This window comes from Larimichthys crocea, chromosome XVII, assembly GCF_000972845.2.
Source record: "Larimichthys crocea isolate SSNF chromosome XVII, L_crocea_2.0, whole genome shotgun sequence".
NCBI lineage: Eukaryota > Metazoa > Chordata > Actinopteri > Sciaenidae > Larimichthys > Larimichthys crocea.
Genome location: NC_040027.1, coordinates 16416765 through 16444152, shown reverse-complemented (window position 1 = coordinate 16444152; position 27388 = coordinate 16416765). Strand labels below are relative to the sequence as shown.

The window sequence follows — 27388 nt, the reverse complement described above, 5'->3', positions numbered from 1 at the left end:
AAGTCTACAAGATGCTCCAGACGTCCTTTCATAAGTTGTCACTCGGGAGCTTCCTGCTCATACATAACACACCCATTTGCATATTGTTAGCATCATTAGCGGGAAGTGCTGGGAGAGTCTAACTAATGAATCCATCGTGGGCTGCATTAAAAAGCTGTTCAAACCACAGGGTAACTATTTGTAGCTTGAGAATGGGGCAAGTGTTATCCTCAAATACAGAGAAATCCAGGATGGGTGCAATTCACTTTAGCAGTGATTTGAATATTTGTAGCACTGTTTGGGATCATGACTGCCTTAACTTTTTTTCTTTAGTCTAGGTGGCATGATTTCCTGTTCCCGTTAATGGAAAATGTAACATCTAAAATCCCCTTTTATATTTCTGGTACACACAAAAACACATTCTCTTATTCTTGTCTTCTAAATTCTAAAAATGTGTGCCAGTTCATAGATAATCAGATAACAACATAAGCTCCTCCATCTGTACGATTAGAAATATAAATTACTTTAATTACAAGACACAAAGTGACTTTGATGCAACATATTGTGAACGCTTTGGCAGTTTAGACCCACACAGTCACAACAGCAGTTACACAAACCTATGCAGATTAATCATCAGGCAGTGAATATGTAACTGTACAAAACTCATATTCCAGTATTTTCACCCAGTCGGATTTTAGATCAAGCAAGTTATTTAATTAACAAATGTTAAGTAATGTGATGGCTGTGGCTGGACAAGTGGTGCATTGTTCTGCCAGACAGCACTTTTGAAAAAAGCCAAAGGCTAAGCTGCAGACTCAGCTGCATTTGCAGCCACAGAAAATTGTTTGCAAAGCTCTGTCTTTTTTTCTAAATGTCAAGTGCAATAATCGAGCCGATGCAGCCAAAGTTCGCTGATGAGAAAAGTGTCAAGCCAAGAATCGCGAACGACAGGAGATTTCCTGTAGTATGTGTAACATATATCCAATCTGTGATCCAAAACGTTTCTAACCGCTAATCTAAATACAGCTAGATTCTATAAATATAAATTGGAACAAAGTCACATGTTTGGCCTGATATAACTATCTACTTCCTGCTACTTAATAACTGAGGGATTTTACCACAAATACACACCGCACTGCACCACACTGATGTGTTTAAACAATGTTGCCCACTGTCAGTTCTGTGTATGAAGACAGACTTGAAATTTCCTCCATGTCAGCAGGGATGACTCTGAACAGTCTATGCTTGACATTATAAATGGCCCCCATCATCACTGTTGCGCTGTGCTAATTAGCTGTTATTAATTGTGTGTGTGTGTGTGTGTGTGTCACTCCAACAGAGCCCCAAAGGCTGCTGGCACATTATTGCCACTGAACTCTGGTCTGCTGCAAGAGGTCAGAGGGATGTTAAAAATGTAGCCTGGACCATCAACCCACATGACTTAAAGCAGAGTTTGGGGGCGTGTGTTTGTGCACACCTGTGTGGGTTTATGGGTGATGATGGCAGCAGAGGCAGCCACAGAGGAACAACAGAACGGGAAAGTGGGACAGAAGTGGCTGTGAGGCAACACTGCACAAGAAGTAAAATGTCAGGGTGCTGTTTTTTTTTTCTTTCTTTATCCGCTTGTTGCTATGATTCTTATTTAAATAGTAAACACACATCAGTGATAGTCCTCTACTGGATTCTAGTGGGACTCAAAGTGTAAATAACACATGCCCGCTAGCACTGACTACAACATAATTGAGTAGAACCAATCATTTCTGTTCTGTTTTACTTTATTCTATTATTATGTCATGTTATGAATACAACAGAATAGCATATAACAGAGCAGAATACAATTTCTAAGCTTGCTATTCAAATCTATTGTATCTGTGTTATGTTACATAATGTATAATAATTGATGTCACCCCGTAGGTTTCCAAAGCGCCATGTTGGACGCACTGCTTCTTCCGCCTCCTGGTTAATCTAAATACTGGCAAAGATATACATCATCTAAGGCCTAAGAATGACGCCTGCATGCTCGAATAAGCCACCTGTAACGGCACTTACCTGTCAATCAAGCGGCAGCGCTATTAATTATGCGCTACTTCGAGCCTTAATATCATCTGAACGATCATAAGCTGACAAACCTCCAAAGTAGGAGCCGTCCATCAGCTTCATGCCGATGCTTCCTTTGGTCAAGACACTGACCACCCCGTGCTGGATGAAGTACATCTTCTTGCCGATGGTGCCCTCTCTGACGACGTAGTCTCTGGGCTGGAAGACTTCAAATCTCAGTTTGGTCAGCATGGCCGTCACAAAGTTGGGATCAGCATTTGCAAACAGCGGCATGGAGGCCACCAGCTTACGGCAGTTGAAGTTGACGATTTCCTAAATGTCGACAGGAAACAGCGTTGGGTCATAACGTTGTCTGTGTTCCATGCGACAGTGCAGCATTGTTAAAATGTTACGCTGCATGAATTTCAACAGGCAGTTGTGGAAAATTGGGGCTGAGACTTAATTTGTTTAGGGAGTGTTTTGTTTTGGTTGTTCAGCAAGTAAAACTATTGATTTCAGTATTGATTCAGAGTTTACTTCTCTTCTTGTCTTTGAAAAGAGGTCAAACACTAAGGTAAATAACTGTTTATACTAAAATCCAGATAATAAAAAAAGCAAACACTCAGTACACGTTGAAATGTTTGTCTCGAGGGCACAGCTCATTTGAGTACTCTCCTTATTTTTCTCTTCATCTTCCGTTACCTTGAGCACACTTTGAGCTGTCCTTCAAGCAAGAGCACCTCGTTTATTGTGAACCGCAGTTCTTCCGCTGGCAGCAGAAAGAGCAGCTTTTGAGTGCGTGGGAACATAAAGTCTATGCGAAAACCAATTTAAATCCATCTGTTCCTTTCTTTAAAGTTATTTATCATTGCAAACTGGTAAAAACTTCAAGTGAGTTCATTGAAGGGCAGGTAATGAGTGAAATATAATACAGAGAAGTTTGGATAAAAGTTTTCCTTTGGGCTGAAAGATACTATATATGAGTATTATGATGAATGTATTTCAGTCCACTTACCTCAGTGTACAGTTGTGAAGTGTGTGTATTTGTGGGTGAACTAGCACATTATAGTGGATGTATGGGTGTTTCCTTACCTCACGGAGAGGCTCATTAAGCTCTTCCAGGATGCTCTCCTCATCAAACATCTTGCCCTGGTATCTATGCTCGTAGTAGTCATGGATTTTCTGTCGGAAGTCGGCCGGTAGTTTGTGGAACGACATGTACTGCTCCACTTGTTTGTACTGGAGGATGGAGAGAGAGAAGAAACAAAATCAATGAAAACAGGATAAAGGAACACTTAAGCTTAAAGTTTGTTTTTTTTTCTATCTTACTGCACTGCAAGTTGTAGCAGCTGTGGGGACACGACGCATTTCACGTTTACTTAAAATGACTTCTTCTCAGGGTGTCGTTTAGCTCAGTTGGTAGAGCAACCGCCCCATGTACAAAGGCTCAGTCCTTGCCGCTGCGACCCATGATTCGAATCCGACTTGTGGCTCTTTCCCGCATGTCATTCCCCATCTCTCTCTCCCCACATTTCTGTTACTCTTCAGCAATTTGTAACTTCTTCTCAGTCGGTCTTATCATCAGCTATAGTGTGTGTTATTGAGACATACAGCTCTGCAAACATGAACATCCCGTGACCCATTTATTCCTTGTAGCTATGAGAGGAAAGCCGTGATGAAGCTGTTAAGGAAACATGACAGCTCTGTTAAACCCATGAGGATTCATCACGCTCTACTATGTTTAGAGAAGAAAGTAACCATGAATCTCTTCTTCTCAGTGTACAAATGTGAGTGGGTTTATTTTTTATTTGTTTTTTCATGAAATAAATATATGACAACAACTCTTCCATGATCTATAAAGATCGTACAGGAAAAAAAAAAAACATAAGTAAATAATTAAATGGAAGCAGTGGGGATTTGTGCACTCGAGTTACTATTCTGAGAAAGGGAGATGTTTGTTATTTATGTTGGAATTGATAAATATGTAACTACGTGGCTAAAAAAGAAGATGCTGGAAATCGAGGTTGGCTGCATCACATCGCGTTTGCTCACCCAAGTGATTCCCACCATCACATTCAACACTGTAATGTTTATCTACACCAAAAGCAGCCTGAATGTCCACTTCTCTCAACTCATTATGATGCTCCATTTCATGCCTGGATTCCTTGTGAAAATAGCAGCTGCTGGATCTACTGTATAGCTTCTCTTTGTAAGGTGGAATTGGATGGCACCGTGTCAAATGGGGGATAAATATAGCTATTATTTCACGTTCACTGTACACAAATTACTTTTAGGTTTGTTTTATTTATAGCGGGAAAGATGGGACAATGTATGTATGTGGTTTCACGCGTCAACACACCCTTACATTCGTACACAACAACATCCTGAGGGTGAAAAAGTGGACACATGACAACAGATACATACAGTGGAGATCTGTTCACTTCCTGTTATACAAGCAGCCGACTCTAAAACCCAAGAAGATACAGAAAGATGCAACAACTGGTACACACAAACAAAAAGCCTAAATATCATTGCAGGAACTTTTTATCGAACCAAAAGACGGAAAAGCTGTTAAAACGATCAATGCTATGCAAGAGGCGCAACAAATCCATGTGGCCACGTAGTCGGAGTGGCTTCAAAATGTAAATGTAAACGTAAAGTCTCTCAAGTGTGTGTTAAGTGGTGTGAGTCATCCCACTGTGGAATGTCAATTGAATCAGTAGTGAATCAGATTTCAAGCAGAGGGTCATGGGAGAGTCTGGTGGAGATCACCATCATCCCGTGTCCAACACCACACTTGAAAAGATAAAACAGGATGCAGCTCAAATTTTCTGAGTTCAAATATGATGGTTACCTTTTGGGTAATAACACTTTTTACAGTGACACTTACTGTATTACATCTTGTGAAGTAATCGGCAGAGCTATGAATCTTTTACCTTCCACCTTTGAAGTTGGAGCTGTCATCGCAGTCAGTTTTCAATGTTTTGACCTCAACTGAAGATTCACGTTACAGTAACCAAATATGACAAAAATCATCATAACACAACCCATTTAAAAACATATTTTCTTTGTCCTCACTCTTTAAATAAACAGTAGGCTACTTTCCTGCAGTAGGAGCATCACTATTTTATGAATGAAACAACATGACTGGAATTGCGAAAGTGCCGGTGACTCAGCAACACCAAAGAAGAAAAACTAAACACAACCCACTGCTTTATCCTGAGAGTTACTCTCACTTTGGTTTTTACTGAAGGACAGGCTAGGTGCCATTTGAGGTGAGATGTTAGTATGAAGCCAAACAAAATGAAACAACACAGGAAAACCAAAACCTGGCATGTGTTATTGACCTTTGCATATGTCAGTTCAGGACCATAACCATTTAAAAAAATGTTTTGAACTGAGCAATACATGTAGGTGTGTAGACTCTACACTATGTGAAGAATCACTGCAGGCTTGTTTATGGCTCAAACACTTTGTTTTTTTTTTTCTTTTTTCTTTATCTCGTTAGGTCTCTGGTTGGCCAACAGATGAGGTGTAGAAACAGTAGCTATAAAGATGATCTTTAGTTGCCTCTGTGTGAACATACATCCTGTACGTGTCAAGAGGAATCCGATTCTTTAATCATACAGAGTGCCGATACTGTCCCACTTGGGAGTCTTGACCAGACAGTCACAATTTATAAGGACACACCATGTATGGAGGACCAATGAAGGCGCTAACAATGACCTTGCTCGCTGTTCAGGAAATTACATTTTGTCACAGGGTAAGGTGACATATGGGTTAGAGAATAAAATGGAAGCTTGATCCGGGTGGCTTGGGTGACATGGCAAATCATAATATCCTTAATACAGCACAGACTGGCTGTCGTGATAGGACATCATTAATTTTATTTCTCTGCAGGAGGATTTTCTCTCCATGATATAAAGCAGCGTATACTGCACAAATAAATACTGCATACATAGAGCATGACCTTATACATGCTGTATATAACAATATAATGACATTACATGTGCAAAAACATTTTTTTCTTTCTTACATAAACCAATTTTAATCTCAATCTTAATTAATTGCCTCGGGCCATGGTTCACTCATCTCGAAAAGCTATGGCAGGAACTGAATGAAACACTTATAGGCTGTCACATTCAGCCGTCTTTTCTGACACATCTTGAAGGTCAACAACAACAATATGAATTCTCTTTAGAACAAACGAGACGGTTAAAATAAAAATAAAAATAAACTAACAAACCAAATAAACCAAAAAAAAAGAGTTAGAAACTTGACAAATTTCTCCCCATTTGCCATGTGTCAGTAACAATAACGGTTCAGCCAACTTTCAGCGTATCCGGCTCATTCAATCAAGCATGAGGATAAACTGGGAGCTTCCTATTAAGTGTTTCCTGCCTCAGGACTCAGCGTGTGACAGTCTCAATTAAACTGAACTGACATCTCTCTCTCTCTCTCTCATTCCCCCCTTTTTTTTCCTTTTTTTTTTTAAAGTGTTTGTTGAAGGAGCTGCGTTTTATTGACTTTCTGATTTCCTCAGCATTAGACTTAGATTAGTGACCATGTCACTCAGAGTCAGTGGGATTGGAGTGAGGCTCAAAGGGCGTCATATTTACCCCCTACCCCCAAAGAAAAGAAAAAAATTCGCTCACTCCTTAATTACAAAAGTTGAAGTGGGACGCGGCCGTGTGAGCTGAAATTTATTTCTATCGAGTGTTTTGAAAATGCATAATGCATGCTGTGTTATCACGTTTGAAGGGGAAGATGACGTGTGTCTGGCATCCTGAAGTGTCTCGCAAACACTGACGCAGAATCCGTACATATGAACAAATCCCCATGTTTATAGCCTAATACAATGTGCAATGAATATTTACTTTCCAAGAAGATTTTTTCAGAAACATAACTTCAAAATATTCCACTTATTGCACATTTTCAGAAACATAACTTCAAAATATTCCACTTATTGCACAACACTAGCAGATACACTGACACATCTAAGATCCTGTCTAAACTGTATTAAAATTACAATGTCCATCTTGTAAAAATGAAACATTGTGGCCAGAAATGACAGATAAGACCTTCCTACTCGTATAAAACTACATCACATTTTTAAAATCCAATCTGTTCCTCTCAGCCTGTGGACAGCATGGAGGTTTTTTATGGGACATAAAACCCCTAGTTGGTGGTTTGAGAGCATGATGCATGGCTGTCACTGTAAGCTGCCACAGAGGGAATGGAGAAATTGAATTGGCCCTCCTATTAATGGGCCGTGTCAGAGCTCAGGATGTGACTTATATGTGTCGTGTGTACGTGCGTGAGGTCCTGAGTGTATAAAAGTTGACTTGAGCAGCATCCTTTAGCTCAATGACTGAAGAGCGGAGAAATAAACACACAAATGTGTAAACACACCCTGAGGCAGACACAAAGATGAGGCCATATGCTCACTACATTACAAATGTGTGTGTTGATGGTGTGGAGGGACCGAAAAACATCATGTCAGAAGAGACGAGTGAAGTTCATGTCAGAAAGTGTGTGATGTAAGTCATTTTTTTCCCCCTCCTGATTTCATTGTGATTCACCAATACAGTATATTTCTAATATTAGAGACATTTGCTCTTGTCATGAAGTGTTCTGAAGCCATTATCAAATGTTGATTTCTCTTATATAAACCAAACATAAAGGAGAAAATAGGAATATCAGAAAAGTGACAACTGGGGTCAACGTCAGAGAATGAATGGTTGTTGTTGGTCAATGGAATCATTTTAAAGAACCTTTCATTTAATTTGAGCATGAAAATACATCTTAGACTCTGAAATAGTGTCTGACAAAACAAAAGTCTTAACTCAAGCTCCACTTGTGATTTATTTCTGGAGCTTTCACCCATGTCTGTCTCTCTTTCTGTGAGATACTGTATGTTTGAAAGCCCCAAGAAAAGAAAGTAAGTGGACCGTTTAATTTAATTTTTTTGTCGAACTCCACTCGTTGTGTTTGATCTATCAAATCTGCTCTACTGCTATTGAGGGGGAGGAAGTGATGGGGGAGGTGGAGTGCAGTTACATAATGGCTAATGCCCTCTGTCCATGTGAGGTGTCCGCTGGCAGATGGTGTATTCCCCAACAGACAAGGGCGAATGGACAGAAGAAGCAAGGGGAGGGCTGGAGATGGGAAGAGTGTCGTGGAGAAACACGGGATGAGGGAGACGACAAAAGATTAAAAAAGGCTAAGCGGCCACCACTGCCTGCCTCATTTGTACTATAGTACTGTGAACACCCACCGACACATGCACAAAAAGTCAAGTGACAGCATCTGCATCTTCACGACATCATCTTCACATTTCGTTTTTTTTTACTCTTAGGTGTAAGGCAAGGATAAAGGAAGGAAGAAAGAGATGCATGGAAATTTTTCAACATGGAAAATTTGATTTTAAAATTTTAAATTTCTAACGTGTTGCTCAGATTCAAAGAAATTATTGAAAAGAGATACCATACTGTAAGTTTAATTGTTATTCGTAATAAAAAATCCTGCACATTTTAATCCGCAAAGTTTCTGATACATGAAGTTGCAGCATTATTACATGACATATTACACAAACATATTTATTTTGCAATGTCACCACAAACTTCACACTTTTGGAGAAGGTGATAACAGACAGGCTGAAAAAAGGTAGTAAGGCTAATTGTTTCTTTAAAGCTGGTGCCATGAAGAGAAACATTAGCCTGTTTCTCACCATGAATATGTTCGCCACATAGAACGTCAGAGCAGAAACTCCTGATTCACATTTTGTTTTTTGAGCTTAGATCTTGAACACAGTTGCTGTCTCTCATAGTCACTTTAGTGTGTAAGTCAAGTGGAATACATCTATGAAAATCCATAGCCAGGCCTATAATTTGTGGCAATAACCAGAAAGCATCTTGCTCTAAGAGGTAGGCTATATAATCTCCTTATTATTGCCATTCTATATTGTTCTTAAATATCATACTGGAGGTCAGTCGTGTGTGCTTTGGCAGTATTCAAACACAGTGTTGACTCATCTTGTAGTAAGCGTTGCATGTATGTATGTTACAGCCCTCTCATCCGCAGAGTGAACAGAATAACAGGACCGTGCTGCACGTGCACAGCTCATTACATGTGTGACACGTAATGTAAAGGCCAGGATCTTCCGCTCCGACAGAAGCGCAGACAACTCAATTGTTGGGAACTACTACAGTGTTTCCATTAATATGCCCCTCTTTTATCTCACACTCACTGTGTGTGTGTGTGTCTATTTATATCCCTGTCCCTGGACTTGCTAAACTAATCGCTATCCAAACAACATGTGTCCATTCTGATGAAGCAGAAAAAAATACCAGCATGCTTTGTTTTAACTCTTGAACCCTAAAGTAAACAGTTAGAGTCCAGACAGGAGAAGATGCTTAGTGCTGGAGCTATTATGACATTTCTGTCTCAAGGCTGAGCGCGATGCTTACTGTTTACTCTGTGTTATGTCAATACAAGTCCAGCATTTACACTATCTTAGACAAAGAATGTCTTTTGTCAGAGACGCCAGTTCCAACCCATAGCTCTGTCTCCAGTCTGTTATCTGATAGTGAGACTTATTGTGGACTGCAGTGCAGCATGATTCAGTTCATTGGTTAATGATGAACAAACAGTCATGGGGGACTGGAGAGGGACAGAATGTTGGATGAGCTGTCTTAGTCCGGCCTGGCAGGGTGATGCCACTTTGCTCATTATTTCACTGCTGTGCATCATGGAACAAATGGAGAATGAGAGTGATAGCAGGAACTGATTGTAGCTGCAGACGTCACATCACTGATAGAGTGCAGTGCTACACGTAACTGACACGAAACAGAGACTCCAGGACAGACTCAGCAGCTCGTTTGCCCTTTTTTCTCAAATTTTCACTTTAGTCTCTGTGGTCACTGTAAGAGGATGCCCTTTAGATTGCTGGCATTAATGAAAATGAATGTCAGATGAGTTCCGAAAACTTTGAGCAAGATGAATTAGTCTCTCTGCTAGGGGTTGCAGGGGGATGCTCAGGGTGGCCTCAGCGTGTCATCGAGCCACCCTTTAGGACCGCCCACAAAATCCTGGACTGAAAACTGTTTTAACCTCTAACTCGCGTTAGAGTTCGTCGTTCAAAGTCTTTTCATGTTTTCAGCAACTATTTTCCAACATATTTAATGTATTTAGAAAGAAATCTCAGAATTGTCTTTGCACATACATTGCATATACATAAATGTTTTCATAAATGGACACTTTGTAGTGCCATTCCTTGCCAAACACTAATCACATCCTTCTTAAACCTTGATTTAACCTTTCAACAGATTCCACTAAAATCTACCAACCACGCAAGAGTTGGTCTGCTAACATCATCATGCATACTCGCTGATATCATGACCTAGAAAATCAAGCAAGATGATCATCTCTCTCCAACATGATGTACATCGCAACTAAGCCACGAGAGCCAGAACATAAACAGAATAAAGCTACATGTTGAGGTCAATACAGCATGTGACGCAGAAAGAGAGATGAAAACCTGATCAGCCTTTGTTCTAAACATTGGCCAGAGGCTATGACTGAACAACAAAGCTTGACCAATCACTCTGATGTGTATGTGCGTCTCTTGATGCATGTGCAAGAGTGACAGATAGCATAAGACATCTCCACATCAGCCAGGATCTAAGGAAGCTAACAAGACACAGAGCACAGCTGACACCATGGCCTTATAAAGCAGGAGCGTGCTCTTCTACCTGGCCTGCAGACAAAGAAAGCTTTGATCTGCCGTTGTATGGAGATGACAGACAGGGCGAGGCCCAGCAAGCTGCAGCCATGAATATCGAACTAATGGAACAGATGCTGTTCCTATCAAAGTGTGTTGGAATCAAATGAACAGACCCTCTCTGTTCATATCAGATGTGATAACCTTATCCACATCGTTGTGGAGGGCAAGCTCCTTATGGAGTCTCCTTATGGTGTCTTGCGATGCGTTAAACAGAGGCATGACCCAGGCAAGGTAATCCTGTAGCTCAAACCGTGATTTATTTCACCAGTGATCTAAAGATCTCTAGTAAAAACCACCACTCCCTTTTTTTCTGTTCTTTTCTCCACAAAAGCTAGAGAGCTGTACTATTTACCCAGATAGATGGTTTGGTGCACCAGTTTCCTCTAAAGTCTGTGTAAAGTAAGAATAAATATGTCTTCTGAGTTTGTCAGACCAAAGAAGAAAGTGTTATTAAGCACCCAGCCAAATTTGAATGATTAAAAACATCGACAAGTTTATGAAATTACGTGTCAAAATCGGGTAAAAATTTGCAGTATTCTCAGCTCCAGGACTGTGGTGGCGTGTCCATTGAATGAAGAAGAAACCCCAGTGCAGCATTCTCAGACAAACGAAATTAAAAACATATCAACAACAACATCAACTCTGGATAATCCACAGAACACAGTTTTCATCAGGATTATTTCTACAGTAGAAGGTAGCTCCAATGACAACCATTAATAGCATGGTCTGTGGATTACTCAATGACCATGGATTTAATCGAAAGAATAGTTAGATATTATTTGTTCTGTTTCCAGGGAGAGTTAGTTGAGGAAATGATCTTAGGTCCATCCATTAAGTGTGGGCGAGGAGCAGACTATTTTAGTTTTGCATAAAGACTGGGGAAACAAAGACCTTGGAAGAAACTGTTACAGCATGTAACTCCACAAAAAACCCACAACTTGTCATTGTTTTCATCAGATATAACGTGTTTATTTTTTAGCTTTAAAGCTGCTAGTAATCTTTATGCTAAGCTAAGCTACTTAGCTCCTGGCTCCAACCTCATACTTAACGCAAACACACAAAAGTGGTATCGATCTTCTCATCTAACTCTCAGAAAAAAAGCAAATGAGACAAAAATTGAAATGCTTTAAACACCAAAAAGTTCTCCACTATAGCATTTCTGGAATCTCAGAGTTGAATATCTCAAAAACGGGACAAATAAAACCACATCTGTCTGCATTTTTATATACTGCTTTGGATAAGTGAGAATTCTTTGATCATCAAAATCATCAACATAATCAACATTAACTTGGTTTGCTAACTGAGTGTCAGTAAGATTCTTACCTTTTCTTGGTATTGTCGTCTGGATGAGTCCAAAGACTGGATGAGCGCGGTTGCGTGACCGATGAACATGGCGTAACAGGTGGCTCCGACAATCATACTGAGCATGGTCAACCAGATGTCCGACATGCTCTCTGGGGCTTGTCTTCCATAGCCAATGCACAGCATGTGGCTCATGGCCTTAAAGAGGGCAAAGGAGTAGAGCTCGCTCCATGAGTCATTCTGTAGGTAGAGATGGAAGGAGAGCAAAGAGACAAAAAAAGAAAGAAACAAGAAAACAAAATTTACGGAAGGTAGAAGAGAAGGCAGAGAAAGGTTATTCTGTCCTCCTAGAATAGCTCCTTACTTTTATATTTTTACTTCCATGCTGCAAAGATTTTGACCTGATGACCTGAGCCTTGCATCTCTGCCAAATGTAGACGCAATGCAGTGAAAAGTTATACAAGTTGGTGCGTGGCAGAAGTGCTGATAGAGAGAGTGAATTTTAAGAATGAGAGGGCTCATCCCTGGTGAAGTATACGACTCTGTGTCTGATGATTGTTTAAGGTTTGGCGGAGAGCCTTATTATCATCACCAAGCACCAAGCAGAAGGAAAAGAGGAAAAAGGTGTTAATGAGGAGCCTCTACATCTGCCTGCTCCAGTCTGCCTTTGATTGGTGCTCACACACTCAGTCAACCCTAATTCCCCCATGTTAGATTCATTAAAAAGCCCTCCACAGTCACACCCTCCCCTCAAACAGCTGTGGTTCGCACACTGTGTACTGTATGTGTTTCTTCTCAAGCGCCGTCTGTCCCTCTCTGGGACAAGTGGTGTGTTCACTGATTGACTCGTTGGATTTGTATCTGATTTGTGTTTTTCCAGGGGAATTTGCATTTCATTTGAGATTCAAATTCGGTTGGTTTTGAAGGAGGTGAGAGAGGATGTACAGGCTAAACCGAATGAAGATTTTAAATGCATGCAGCAGGAGAACCAGAAACTCGCCCCTGGTCTCAGAATAAGAGCTGAGCTCCGGCGTGCATGCCTTCAGAAAGTTTCCTATCTGTTTTGAGTTGTCAGCTGGATGAGTTGTTTGGATTTCTTTGAGGAGATAAACTGGACTTTGTGATGATAAAAGACAGAGAAACAACAGTTTGAGGCCTTTAAGGTTATAAGCACCAACGTCATATCTCATAGCTTTGCTCTTATCTCTATACAATGTGGCCATGTAACTGCAGTCCTTGTCTCACTGTCATCCATATTTCCCACACACCCTGACAGAACATTTACATTGCCTCAGTGAATCTCTTCCCTACTGCCCCCAGGGTCGGTGAACAGACACAGAGCTGAATGCCTCCACTCAGCCATCAGCATGCTGGCCACATTGCTGGTGGATAAACAGCAGGAGTAGAGAGACCCTAACCTAGAGCCTAGGCATGGAAATAAACACCTTCTTACACATGACTGCATTTATCTGTCTGACTGGCACACACACACAATATATATATATATATACAGTACTTCTGTGGACAGAGTACTACTTTACTGGGATCTATGAAGAACTCCCAGTAAGAACTAGCACTTAGATGGTCTGTCTGTGATCTTTACAAAGACTCCTGATGATAAAACAGAATATCTGCTGCTGTCACATTTACAAGACAACATTACTGTAAATCAACTGGCGCGCTGCCAGTAACAGCATAACTCATCTACAGGTCGAAGATGCATTACTCTGTGTGTGTGTGTGTTGGTGAAAGGTATGAATCAGCTCCTGTATTCCTAGAAATGATTTCAACAACGTCAGCGCCTACGTTTACAGACGAGTCTCCTGTTTCTGCTCCGCACAAACATAAAGCGCAACAGAAAACCTGGATTGGGCAGAAGTGATGCTCCAAGTTTACGTACTGAAACATGTATGATGTTTGCATATACAATAAAGTAAAATGGATATAGCGTGTCTAGTTACATGTAGACTTTAAAGGTATAGTTGGATATTTTTAGGTTTTCTTAACTTAGCATACAGGCTGGAAAGAGGAAAAAAAGCTGGTCTCGCTTTGTCCAAAGGTCCAAAATCCACCTACCACATCTAAAGCACCCAGAAACCTTGGTTTTATGTCACTATTTCTTGGCCAGGTGCAGTAGCTTTGTGGAGTTTGTGCTTGTTAACCAGCATGTTTCTTGCTGTTTCCAGTCATGCCAAGCTAAACTAATCGGCTGCTGGCTGGAGCTTCATATTCAACAGGCAGGACAGGAGTGTCAAACTTCTCGATTACTGTATTTCTTGGCAAGAAAGCAAAGAAGCACAAAGTCCAATATGTTGAACAATTCCCTTGCATGTGACTAAACGAGCAGGAAAAACCTTTGAGAAAGAGACAACACATGCTGACCAGCTGTGACGAGTCAGGATGTGTTTAAGTTTGAGATAATAGCTGATTAAAACTGACACAGTATACAGCTGTCTCTTACTATTGCAAATTACAGACTTCATAGTAACATAATAAACTAATTCTACAGAGATACCACCCTGCGTGAGGAGGGGCACAAATGAAATTATCTCTTGTGTTCATTTTATTTGCAATCGGTCTTCACTGAGCAGCGTGGATGATAGCTAATTGTACGTAATACATTTAGGGAGGAACACAAAGGGAGTATGGGACATCTATGATGCATGATGCCGTAAGTTTAGAAGAGTGTACTGTACGTGCATGCTGGCACATCCATCTGGGTTTACGTGCTGCATCTCTTTGACACGTGGCAGTGCCTGTCTGACAGTCTAGTGGGTTTGGTTTGCTTGACAGGACTGACATTTAGATGACACTGACATTAAAAAGAAACCTTGTTAGCGGCGATTTATTATTTAGATCCAGTGGGTCCGTGTTTGTGTTCAAAATCCAAATAAGTACGGAAAGTTTCAAGGCTGTTTGGTGTCTGCTAGTGATATTAATAAGAAATGTGGACATTAAAAGTTAAGATATTTATCCTGACTCATGCATAACTTAAATTAGTGTCTGCTGAAATAAAAATAAAGGAGTAATGAGCCAAATTTAAGGGCATCGTGGTGGTTGCATCACTTGAACTGCAATGTTGAATCCTCTTCTCACTTGAACTCAACTTAGGTGTGGTACCAAATCATTTTTTTGTCCTAAAATACTGGATGAATTAATATTCCATTCCATTTCAATCCTATGAATGTATAATTAGACATATATTTAGTATTGCAGTCTGTACCAGAGAGGGCCAACCCACTAAACAACGCCAACATTGCCATCCCAAGAGACGCACCGTTACTATAGCTGAAACATAAAGTGTGTACTTGATTTCAGTGTTTTCCTTTCATCTGGTTTATGGAAGTCTCCCTGAGCTGACTCCAGTGTATCCTTAACTGAGCTCATCAGATGTGAAATGGATGCTTGCAAATCATGTGGCAGGATTTTAATTGATTTGTGAGAATAATTCGACTCCGTGGACCATAGCTTGCTGCTCAATTTGCTGTTGTCATTGGTTTGAGTTCATTAACTTTATTGATATTTCTCCTTTGACAGATATCAAGAGGAAGAAGTTCAACATCATGTACTCAACAAACAGCTTCCACATAATGCAACAGATTAGATGAAACGATCTGTTTACTTCTTGTTCTATAGAGTTACAGCAGGGGTTCAGCAATTACACGATTCATACGTCGCTGAACAGTTGCAGAAAAACGTTACGGCAGCTACAGGGAGGATGGGAATAACAGGAGAGGGGCTTTATGTTTTCAAAATCTGTTCTTTAAATATTGACACATGGTTATCACACCCTTCTGTTCACTCTGTTGTATAAGGCCTTACTATGTATAAAGACTGAAGTTCTTTTCGAGCTGGCCAAATTTTGTGTTCACATCTGTCATTCTTCTCCTTTTTAGCAAATCGAAAAATTCATCCGTGCAAGTGGAACTTTTTGCAGACAGGCGACACAGAGGAATAAAAATTGCAGTTGCACTACTGAAACAAGTTTGTGAGGAGAGACTTATTTGCAATAAGGGAGAGAAGATTCACTCTGGCCTTCAGGTCCTCTGAAGGACTCACTTTTATAGGCCGTGTCCTTTCAGAGGATCCAGCCTATGAACAGACAAATGAATAGGCAGTGTGAGGAAGTATGATGTAGCCCTTTGTTGTAGTCATGGTAGTAAGAAAAAGCCTGTCTTGCTTTTGAATTTAACACTGGAAGAACACAGTACGGCTCTATGGATGTCTGCTGGCCTCATTTATCATGTGTTAACATGCTTAGTATTCAGCTCAAAGCACTGCTATCCACATATACAACCCATACACCATATTGGAGATGGATGTACATGCCGTCTCAACTTGTCTGACAGCCGGCCCACCTAGAGCAGAAGGACCACTAGGGAACTGAAAGTAAACTAGCTGAAACTACACCCAAGTAACAAAATCTGAACTGTTTTGAACATTCAGGGCTTAGCCATCAGTTTGCTCTTTGTATGCCATCATGACAGCTTGAGGATCCCTAATATTATTGAGGCAAATTGCACATTTCACAAAGTCAAATGAAAACACAATATAAAAAGACACATAGGATTTTTAATTGTTTAAAAGTATAACTAATTCAAATAAGCCGAAACAGAATGAGATGTCAGTGACAGAAAATGTCAGCACAGTGCAAGATATAAATAAACCAAATTTAACTTAATAAATGCAGTGACAAACAGAATATCTTGAGCCCTTATTTTAGAGAGCAGAGTTTTCTGGGAGTTTGTTCCAGATAGGTGGTGCATAAATACTAAATGCTGATTCTCCGTGTTTAGTTGAGACTCTGGGGAGAGAAAGCAGACCCGTTCCAGTCGACCTGAGAGGTTTGGACAGTTCATAACGGAGCAGCGAATCAGAAATGTATCTTATATACCATTCAGTGCTTTATAAGCAGCAGTATTTTAAAGTCAGTTCACTCACATACAGCAGGATACCAGCTCAAAAATCTGAGACGTGGAGGGATGTGATCCACTCTCCTGTGAGGACTCAAGCAGAAGTGATCCAATTCCATAATTTTAATGTTTAAATGTTTTTTAAATGTGTTTTTTTAAGTAATAATCTAGTTAATTAGTTAGACTTACCGAACAAAATGCAAAAAGTTACCTCAGAGTAAGAACAACTGTTGTCTGCAGCGTCAGTTGAAAATAGTCTGAGCGTGTCTGCGTTTGGAAAGAGTATTTGAAAAGTGTCCTCTATAACCAGGCCCCTTCGTACCTCACTGACTTGTTCCATCGCCACAATCCATCCCGCAGCCTCCGTTCATCTGATGCTAACCTCCTGACTCCACCACCGAGCACCGAGCACCGAACCTGGGGTGACAGAGCCTTCTCTGTAGCTGCTAACTGTGTCCCCAAACTCATCCGTGACTGCACCGAGCTTCTGACATTCAAATCTCTGACAAAAACACACCTTTCAATTAGTTTTTAGTGTACTGTTTTATGTTATTTTATGAATATCCAGAAAGATGCTTATAGATAAAATGTATTATTATTATAATTTATTATTATTATCTTCTGTACCTTATCCAGAATTTAAGTTGCTGAGTCACTATTTTCAAGATATAAAGAATAAATATTACAAGACAACTTTTCTTCTTAAAATGGGGTTGGTCTCACAGGTGCAACTTGCCCCACAAAGACTGCAGCTCCAACTCGGCCCGTACTTAACCAGCCCACGTGTACGAGTGTCCTCTTCCATTAAATCGAGACAAAAATACCCTGAGACTACCTGTATAAAACATCCAGAACTGTAACACTCGATTCAAAGTTTCTTCTCTTGCAAATGTATTTAAATAACTGATGTTGTGTTACTGAGATCAGCTAGACTTTATAGTACGTGTACCATATTAATAATGAAAAAGATAGGCTCCTAACAGGCAGTTGTCACTCACTCACATACACACCGACACCTCCAGACACAGATCTCAGTAACAGTCTATTATTCTCATGCATGCTGACAGGGCCGCCTGCCTGTTAGATCGCCTCAGTAATTGAGTGAATGGAGGATATCCTTATTAACTTTCAAAGCAGGAGGAGTTCTTGAATTGCATCTGTGTGTACGTTTGCACAGAAAATAAATCCACGAAAATCAGTGCATGATTGCAATTACAGCAACTCTTCCTCTATGGTAATGTGTCAGCAGGAGCAGTAGCAGCATCCTAAATATTAAATACAGAAACAGAGCTCAGACTGAACCAGACCTTTAGAGGAAGAGAGAGTCTTTATTCTAGATAGGATCAATCCACCTGTCATCCACGCAACAGAGACCGCTAAATAACAGCAATGATTAATTGATCCTGTGTGATCATTTTGCCGCAGGAGCCTGATTATCAGCCTTATAATAAACACCACTCTGTGCTGCGTCACAGATATCGACATCACAGGAAGGAGAAGAAGGAAGAAGAATATCGATTATCACTTATCTGCGTATCACATATACACAAAGCCTGAAACAAGGAAGCAGGTATAAGAGTGCCTTATGAGTGAGTGAATTAATGCTGTTGTTTATATCTGACTGTATTTCCATAACCTAAGTGCACGGATGACGCAAAAAGGAAAAACAGGGTGGAGTCGTGAGCCAGCGCCAGAGCCAGAGAGCCGGCCAGCCAGCCGGCCTTAAGTGAAGCACGAGGATGAGGATCATTTAACGCTGCGTCTCTCATCTCAAAGCCACGATGAAGAGGATCTCTGACCTTGATTACGCTGAGATTAGAAAGCATCACAAGCACGCCAGGCGGCCAAAGCCACTCGGGTGCTCACTGGCACAGACGTAAACAGCACGCATCAATCTGAGGCATCACAGAGAAAAGTGAATGTAAAAGGGAGGGTCTAGTAATCTGTTCTCTCTGTGTTTATACCCTTTGGTGATAATTAACATTATACACAAAAATGTGATCTAAGCTGCCTGTTTTCTGAGATTGGGAAACATCAGCACCACATGCGGCTTGGAATTAGAGTTGAGCGCAACTGTGCAAGGGAGATAACAACTCCAGATGTTGATGAGGGGAGGCATGTTTGATTTAAGAGGAGGCCAGGAACATCCAAAGTCCCTCAGTTAAACCAAAAGTCAAAGATATTACTAATGTTTACTGTGTTTGAGTCATAATTAGTTGGCACCAAGTGAAGCCAGTGCGGAAGTGTTAATCTCCATAACTTCACAGCAGAAATAAACATGTTTCCAGCCTGGTTCAGACACTCTTTATACTGTCGTTGGTTGGGACAGAGCAGTGGGCTTCTTGTTAGCTTCCGCCATTGTTGGAAAGTATGTACATTTACTCAGTACTGTATTTAAGCACACCTTTGAGGTACTTGTACTACTAGTATTTTTGTTTTCTGATACTATATACTCCTACTCTGCTACAATTTTGAAATCATAGACCACAAACTATTTCAGCTATTATGGTGAAACTGGAATTACGGAAACGTTTCAGAGGTGCAGCGCCAGTGTCGTGCCAGAACCGGAGCTGAGCAAGGTGGCAATGTAATTGGGCTCAGAAACCTCTATGGACATAATGGCAGAGGCCAAAAGATCGAAGTGTACATTAATGAAAGAAGCTAAGAAAAAAAAAAAGAGTGACCAAGCAAGAGTAAATCTGGGACCAACTTTTAGTTGTTGGCAAGTTTTGTAAAAATAAAAGTCTGAAAGACAGACGACGAGCTGGTTTTTCCTGTTGGATTAGGAAGTAATATTAGCTGCCTGCTATGTCTTGTGTTGTTGCGTTTGCTTGATGTTTGGCTGTTAGCAAAGCTGTTCAACTTGCTAGTTTTTGATCATAAGACACTCTGGGTGCAAAATCGCAAAAATACACATTTCTACTCAATGTCAGATCAGAGTACTTCTGCCATCACTGTCTCTAATGTGTATGGAGGGGAAGTGAGAAATATAGATGGCCAATGATGAAACGAGAAATAAGAGACGGAACGACAGAGAAGCAACAGTGAAGTCCCCCAGGGTCAATGGGTGTGAGATCCATCTGTTCCTGGAGATCTCTCTCTCTCTCTCTCTCTCTCTCTCTCTCTCTCACACACACACACACACACACACACAAACCTATGGACACAGGCACGTACACCAGTGCGTCAGAGTACACAGTGTTTTCATGTACACAGTATTTTTGAGGCTTGAGTATCACAAATCTATACGCCAAAATTAGAAGGTTCATTCTCAGCGTATAAAAACATTTCTCGGCGACAGCTTAGAAGACTCAGGAAACATCGTGCACCTGACAAAAGCACGAGGAAGGAATTATCCAGTCTGCTGAACTTAGACAAAGAGATCATGTGATGTTCCCACCAAGAAATAGTTAAGGAAAACAGAAAGCTACAGCGAAAGCCAGTTTAAATTATTAGCAGCTTCTCATAACTCTCTGAGTCTCTCTTTAATTCCAGTCCATTTGCCCTGTTCATTCTACCACAAGTAATACAGCCGGGATGTGTGAATGTGTACATGTGTGTGAAATACAGTATGTAAGAAAAAAAAGCAGTCATATGCGTTGCACCGCTCACACCCCCTGACTTCTTTGTGCCTCTGCTGCTGTCAGTCACCAACCAGTCCAGTCTGTTATCTCTGACACAGGATGGAAGAGTTTAAAATAAAATTAAATGAAAACAGGGAGAATGTTTTCCTGGCGTTTCTCTGTCTTTTGTGTTTGAGTTGCAAATTTGTGATTTATGATTTGAGATATCTAATAGCTTGTAACAAAGGTCGGCGTTTGTCCTTGGTGGATCACAGCAGATATAAAGAGACGGGCTCTCAAACTCACCAAACTTCATTTTTAAATTCTCCTCGCGTCTATTTAAAGTTTTCCAAAGATACCAAACATGTCAGAGGAAATGTTGTCATGGTTATGTTTGCGGTGCTCTTTGGTTTTATTTCTGTGTTATTCCCCTCCTTTTTCTGTTTCTATCCGTGGCTGTGTCTGTGGCAGAGGGCGTGACTGGCTGTGCAGGTCAGGTAGACGTGTCTCTCATCCAGCAGTCACACCTGATATAAAAGCCGGTCAAGACACCACTCCTGTGCCAGATTATCCTGTACCAGTACCTGTTCCTGTCAGTAACATGCTGTTGCTTAAGCTGTTTGTACTTTTTGAGTATCTACTGATTTATGTGTTCCTACGTGTTCTTCACTGCAAGTTTAGCATTACCTTTGTTTCTTTTTTTCTTCTAGTGTGCCTATGAGTCTTTCCATATGATCTTAGCTTTCAATATTTCCTTTACCTGTGTTGTAAAAACAAGAAGATACAAAATAAAGTCTGTTTTTTAGGCGTACTGAAGAGTAACTGCAATCAATCCTACCTTCAGTATTCGGGTGCTGAAACAAATTAATGGCTGTTCAGAAGCTGTACTTTGTGGTGCTGTTGAATTTTATCGATCCGTGTGATATTATCACGTAGTGTGGATTTTTATTTTTCAAGTTCTAAAGCTAGAGAGAGGATTTAAAGAGAAAAATATTCTGGCTGGTTAAGGTCATGCTTTTAATAATTATTAATTGTCTGGTTAGATAATTGTTTTTCAAGCAGCTCAAGCATTGCACCACTTGATCTCCTGAGAGTTTTTTTTTTTTATATGCCAGCAATCATTTAGGAGAAAAGCTCTCCTAATGGTCTGCCTGTCAGCAGATGGCCAGAAGCTACCTGCCAACCAGAGGGAAGGGAGGACATCCGAGAGGAAGTAGGGAGGGAGAGATAAAGAAGAGAACGGCTTGAAAAACAAACCACATGTCAGGCTGCATGAACTGAGCAACAACAGGCTCTTTTTTTTTATCCCTCACTCACAGTACACTGGCTCGTCTCCTGGGTTTAACTAGAGAGGGTTTAATTGAGGTTGTCCTGTGTGTGTGTGTGTGTGTGTGTGTGTGTGTGTGTGTGTGTGACTCAACCTTAAATAATTCCCATTTCCCCATCTGCCTGCAAATACCACACCTTTTGTGCTCCATGGAGGATATGTCTTATGCTCTGTGTTTGCAGGAACTGTTCTGCCAAACACTTATGCACGCCGATGTTCATGTGACTGACGCACTTCATTTCACTTACCACCATCTTGTTGAGAGAGACCCAGCAGTCAGATGGAAAGTCCTGCAACATGGGAACCAGGAACTGGAGACAGCCATCCCAGTGACACAGCAGCAGCATCATACCAATCAGGTTGAATATTCGCATCACAGCGCTCGCCAGGTCGTAGGTCATGTGGAAGATCTGTCAGGAGGAGAAGAGATGGCCAGAGAGAGGGTTACGAAAGTGGAGAGGAGAAATAGACAGAGACAGATGTGCGAGAGGAATGAAGAATCAGTTCATGTTTGGACAGACTGAGGTCAAATCTGAAATCTGTTTTCTCAAACAGATTTTGTTATATTGAGGAGAGATGTAGCATGTTTTGACCGTACAGATTCACAATGTAGATGTATTTTAACACTTTATATTATAAAAGAGACTGAAATATTATCATCTTATGAAGATGATATGATGGACATGTTTGCATACAGTTGGTTATTTATACATCCAGAGGTTACAGAGCAACATTAGCATATATATGGAGTCTGGCCACCGGGTTAATGGTGGTCCAATAATCACTCCCTTTCTTTTAGCTCTGTTTTCATTTCATTCAGCTGGTTGCTAACTTTGTTGGTGTGCTGTTCATTGTTGGGCAGGTAGCATGCAGTTTAGATCAAAGTGAATCAAAACAGGAGAGTTGAAGATCAGAAAACCAAAACAACAAGCTGAATGACACTAAAACGCCCTGTCGAGCTGAAGGGAACTGCAGAATCAGGTGATAATTGCGAGTTTGACACAATAAGCAACCCACTTTTTACATTAAGGGTAAAGGTAACAGTCATTAGACCTATTGTTAAAACAAAAATATTGATTCATGCAGCTTTGAGTAAAGGGAAAGGACTGTAAGGAACTATATTTTAAAAAACCTGTTTTTCAGTTTGAAAAACTAGCTGGATTTCCCTTTGATACATGTCTTCCTGAAATAGCGAGTATAACAGAAGGTTTAAAACAGCATCATGTAACACGGTACGATGTCTCTCAGGCAACCGAACTGGTGATCTGGGTTTTTTTGCGAGGCGTGCTGTATGTCATTCCCTCCTCATTTGAGTAGAATAATGTGTCAGGCTGAGGTTCTACATAATAAGCAGGTGGGGAAAATGAACTCATTCATGATATAAAAAAAAAAAAAAAACCTCATCAGACTCTGATGAAGCTTTGATCAGCAACCCGGGCCAGCCTCTCTCGTCTCTGCTGTTTCTTACATTTACTCCCCTCAGGTGAGAAGGCTCACTCGTGTGGAGCTGCTGTTGTGGTCGCAGCCTTGTAAACACCCCTCGCTGTGGCTGTGCTGGCTATCGGCCAGGCCTTGTTACCACTCCGTGTGAGTCTGTGTATGAGGGTAGATTTATGCATGTGTGTGCACTAGTGTGTAATCCATGCTGGCTATGCCAACTGGAGGCTTTACTAAATTGTAAGCAAAGCATATTCCCCACTAGGGACAGAGAATTGTCCTACAAGGGAAGTAGGCCAGATGCTGGATGTATCTCTGCATATAGCATAGATTTATGCATATTGGAAAGCCCTGCTTTATGAGCCAATTTGACGGTTTCTTATATCAAAAACAACAGCTCTTTTTATCACTTGAGACAAGAGAATCGGCCTACATGTGAACTAGGCCAGATACTCACACACAGATGCTATGTGTGTGTGTGTAGACATAACACACACACACACACACACAGTTATGAATGTACAGTCTGAGAGCAGCCAGGTCGAGACTTTCGAGGGCTCATCCCCGTCACCTCAGAGGCTTCGCTGCCCTATGCTCGCTGCTCACTTGAATATTAAAACATGCCCTCCTCTAAAACTCCAGGGTGCAAATGCCGCCTGTTAATTACAGCGCCAACACAAGGAAGCCAACCAGTCTTAACATATTCCTCCATCCAACCCGGCCAACACATATCATACTCCACTTTCACTGCGCGTGCATCATGTAGCTTTTCTCTCGTCTGTATACCAAATCCTGTGAATTTTCTGTGTGTTATTTACACACCGAGTTCTCTAAGTGCCCCTAAGCTTTGTGTATCAGCTGTCTGTGCGCTAAACATCCCCTCCTCCTATAAAAAGATGACCAGACCAAAGACACTGTCTCCTATAATGGCTAATGGCCTTAGCTAATTTAGAGAAGGAGAAAGGGAAACACACTGTGAAGGCCTTGCCCTGTGATTAGGAAGCATCCCCATCATGATTAATGAGTCTCCAGGACTAATGTTCCCCCCGACACCAGAACAGCACCTGGCCATGTGTCATTGTCAGACCACAATCTGGGTCAAGGCACATTACCGCGTCCACAACTCACAGCCTGACAAAACACAGATAAAATACTTTCTGCTTCTCTCTGCCGCACATGATAACACACACAGTGATCCGGACGATTCAGACAAAAACATTTAGAGAAAACTATTGAACCTGATTAATGTTACTCCCACTCTAATGCGTGCACTCCCGCCGCCACCCATTCACCATCACTGTCTAACTCAGGAAGGTAAGTGGAGAGCCTTGATACAAGCTTTCCTGCCTCAGGAAATTGCTCTAGTTACTCCTGACAATGGTTACCTCTGCTTCAGCAAACACACACGTTGATCTATTCAACGATCACGTCATACCTGCTCTCTCTTTCTTTCTTTTTTTTTTGACAATAAGTTGGCTGTCCTGTGATATCACCACAACACTAGAATGATATTTTTAGGAAACCTGTGCGGCTCAGCTGCAGCTGAGCCGAGCTGAGCCGAGCTGAGCCGAGCTAGGCATAAGGGGAAACGTGGCCAGCCACGTTTGGATTGAGCTGAGCTGAGCAGAGCAGAGCTAACTAAGCCAAACGAGGGCAGGGCTGAGTCAAAGCATTCAGTTGCGTGTGTTTAAATCAGTAATTAGGGATCTCGTCGAGTTCAAATTACCACTCTGTAATTAGAAGGTGGTTATTCTCAGAAATTTAAACAGGGATCCTCAGTTTATGTACGTACACATGCACAGAACAGGTGTTAGGGGTTAATTGTGATGGTGTAGCATATCGTTGAATGATGGATAATCTGTCACCAGCATTATTTCCTGTCCTGTCAGCAGAAAGCTTGCATTATCCAGCCTCTCAGTATCTCCTAACAAATGTTTGACGCATTGATTGGTTGAAAAGCCACAATAAAAAAAAAATAAAGAAAAGGTAGCTCTTGTTATGAGAAGAAAAGAAGGTGATTAGCGCCCCCGGTGATTCATTCCTTGGAAAATCCCTTTTCTCTTTCCCAATGATAAGCACAAATTCATTTTTCATGAATTCTCAACTGCATCAGTCCACTGCTCTGTGACGAGCTATTATCCAGCGTATTGTTATACAACATAAAACCTCATTTTTGTTTGTGTCAGGAAGTAATTATACTGAGGAGGATTGTTTTTGTATAGAAACAGACAGAAACCACTCCACTGGAATCCAATATCGTATTATTAATTTGAGCTAGACCGGCTATTCTTTTTGAATATAAGCAAACAACAATTCAAAGCGATGAATACATATTTTGTGTTTCAATCCAAACTGCAGCTTCCTTTTATGCTGCGACATCAATACAGCTTTGATGGCTTTGAAGTGTGAGTGAAGCTGAGATTCATCAGCAGTATTATTTATAATAAATGCCTTTGTGGAGACTTTCCTAACAATCTGCACATTCCTTCACAGATGCTGGTGATCCTGCACGACTGCACCCGCCTCCATCTTCATGGTAACTTACAAAGTTTCATTTACGTTAAAGTAAATGTTGAAGAGACGTTAGGAATACCGTCAGCAAAGGCGACAGACTTTATCTTATAGCCCGACTGATGCTGGATTTATAGACAGACACGGATATTGATTATTGAGTACATAAAATCAGATGATTATATGTGACATAATCATTTGTTAAACTCTTCAAAATGACAGAGATAAATACTAAGCGGGGCGTTTCACAGTAGACAAATCAACTTGTCAGCCCCCTCTGGTGGTAAAACTGCAGATTTTCAATTTCTTGTTAGTTATCGGCAAACACGTAGGTGGATACCGATATATCTAATAACAATTATATATCTGCAATAAGCTAATATCAGCAGCTACGATGGCTTATCAGTCTAGTTGTAGTATATTTTAACCAAAATTAACAGGAGGATACAAAAAGTGTTATTTTATTTATTTATGTATTGGGCATTACTTTCTGTATTACTGATCCTAATTTCTTAAAATGGAAATATTTTGTTTGTATTTCTGTTTTTATTGATGTTACTATGTTTAATTTCCATATCGACTATTACACTCAATTCATTTTGACAGCTGTGCTGATGGCTTAGATTATTATAACGACTACCAATGGGGTGGTCTCCAACAAAACTTCCTTTAGAGATCAGCACCCAGACCGTCATTGGTCCCTGTCCTCAGATCACAAACGCTGAATCTCAGCCTACCTCCTCCCACTGGTGGATGTAACGGATGAGTCTGGACAGCCTCAGCAGCCGCAGCAGACTGAGGATCTTAGTAAAGCGGACGATGCGGAGGGCCCGGGCCGTCTTGTACACCTCAGAGTCGATCCCTTTCTCCACGATGAGGAAGATATAATCCACAGGTATGGAAGAGACAAAGTCCACGACAAACCAGGTCTTTAGGTACTTTTTCTTTATCTTCTCAGGATCGAGGATGATCTCTGTGTTGTCCTCAAACACGATGCCGGTCCTGAAGTTCAGCACCAAGTCCATGAGGAAGAAGGTGTCAGAAACTACGTTGAAGATGATCCAGGGTGTGGTGGTCTCGTCTTTGAAGAAGGTGATGCCCACAGGGATGATTATCAAGTTGCCCACCATGAACATCAGCATGGTGAAGTCCCAGTAGAACCTAAGAGGGGAAAGCAGTGAGCAGAAACACAAAATGTGCTGAACACATTAATTACAGAGAAAAGTGTTTGAGCCAGTTTTGGTGTGCATGAACCATGTCTGACAACTGAAACACTGAAGTCTAGACACTCACAGAGTTGTTAATTGCTCAGCATATCACACGCCAGCAAATATGCTGATTCTAATTCTGTCTGTGACAAGTTGATTGTTCTAGTTTTCTTGCAGCGATACTCTCTCAGGGGCCACACTCAGAAAACAGCGCCACCACCGAAACACAGTGACAAACAGCTGATCGTGGCCGGATTTTTTCACTAAGTGCAGAGTATCGTCTCACGGTGAGGTAACCTATACCGTTTGACTCAGGACAAGGTCAA

At 41.0% G+C, this 27388-nt stretch overlaps 1 protein-coding gene across 4 annotated transcripts in view; it reads right to left on the bottom strand.

Moving 5' to 3' along the window:
* hcn2b (hyperpolarization activated cyclic nucleotide-gated potassium channel 2b) overlaps positions 1-27388 on the bottom strand; it is a 42625-nt gene that overhangs the window by 12503 nt on the left and 2734 nt on the right. For 3 of the 4 annotated variants that reach the window (XM_019272379.2, XM_019272380.2, XM_010730623.3), the window contains 5 exons: positions 26592-27015; positions 22155-22316; positions 12125-12343; positions 3109-3255; positions 2109-2349 (listed from right to left, as the gene is read on the bottom strand). In XM_019272379.2, the coding sequence (XP_019127924.2) occupies positions 2109-2349; positions 3109-3255; positions 12125-12343; positions 22155-22316; positions 26592-27015 (1193 nt within the window). The remainder of the gene's footprint in view (positions 1-2108; positions 2350-3108; positions 3256-12124; positions 12344-22154; positions 22317-26591; positions 27016-27388) is intronic. The other variant, XM_027290566.1, reaches the window with a different exon arrangement.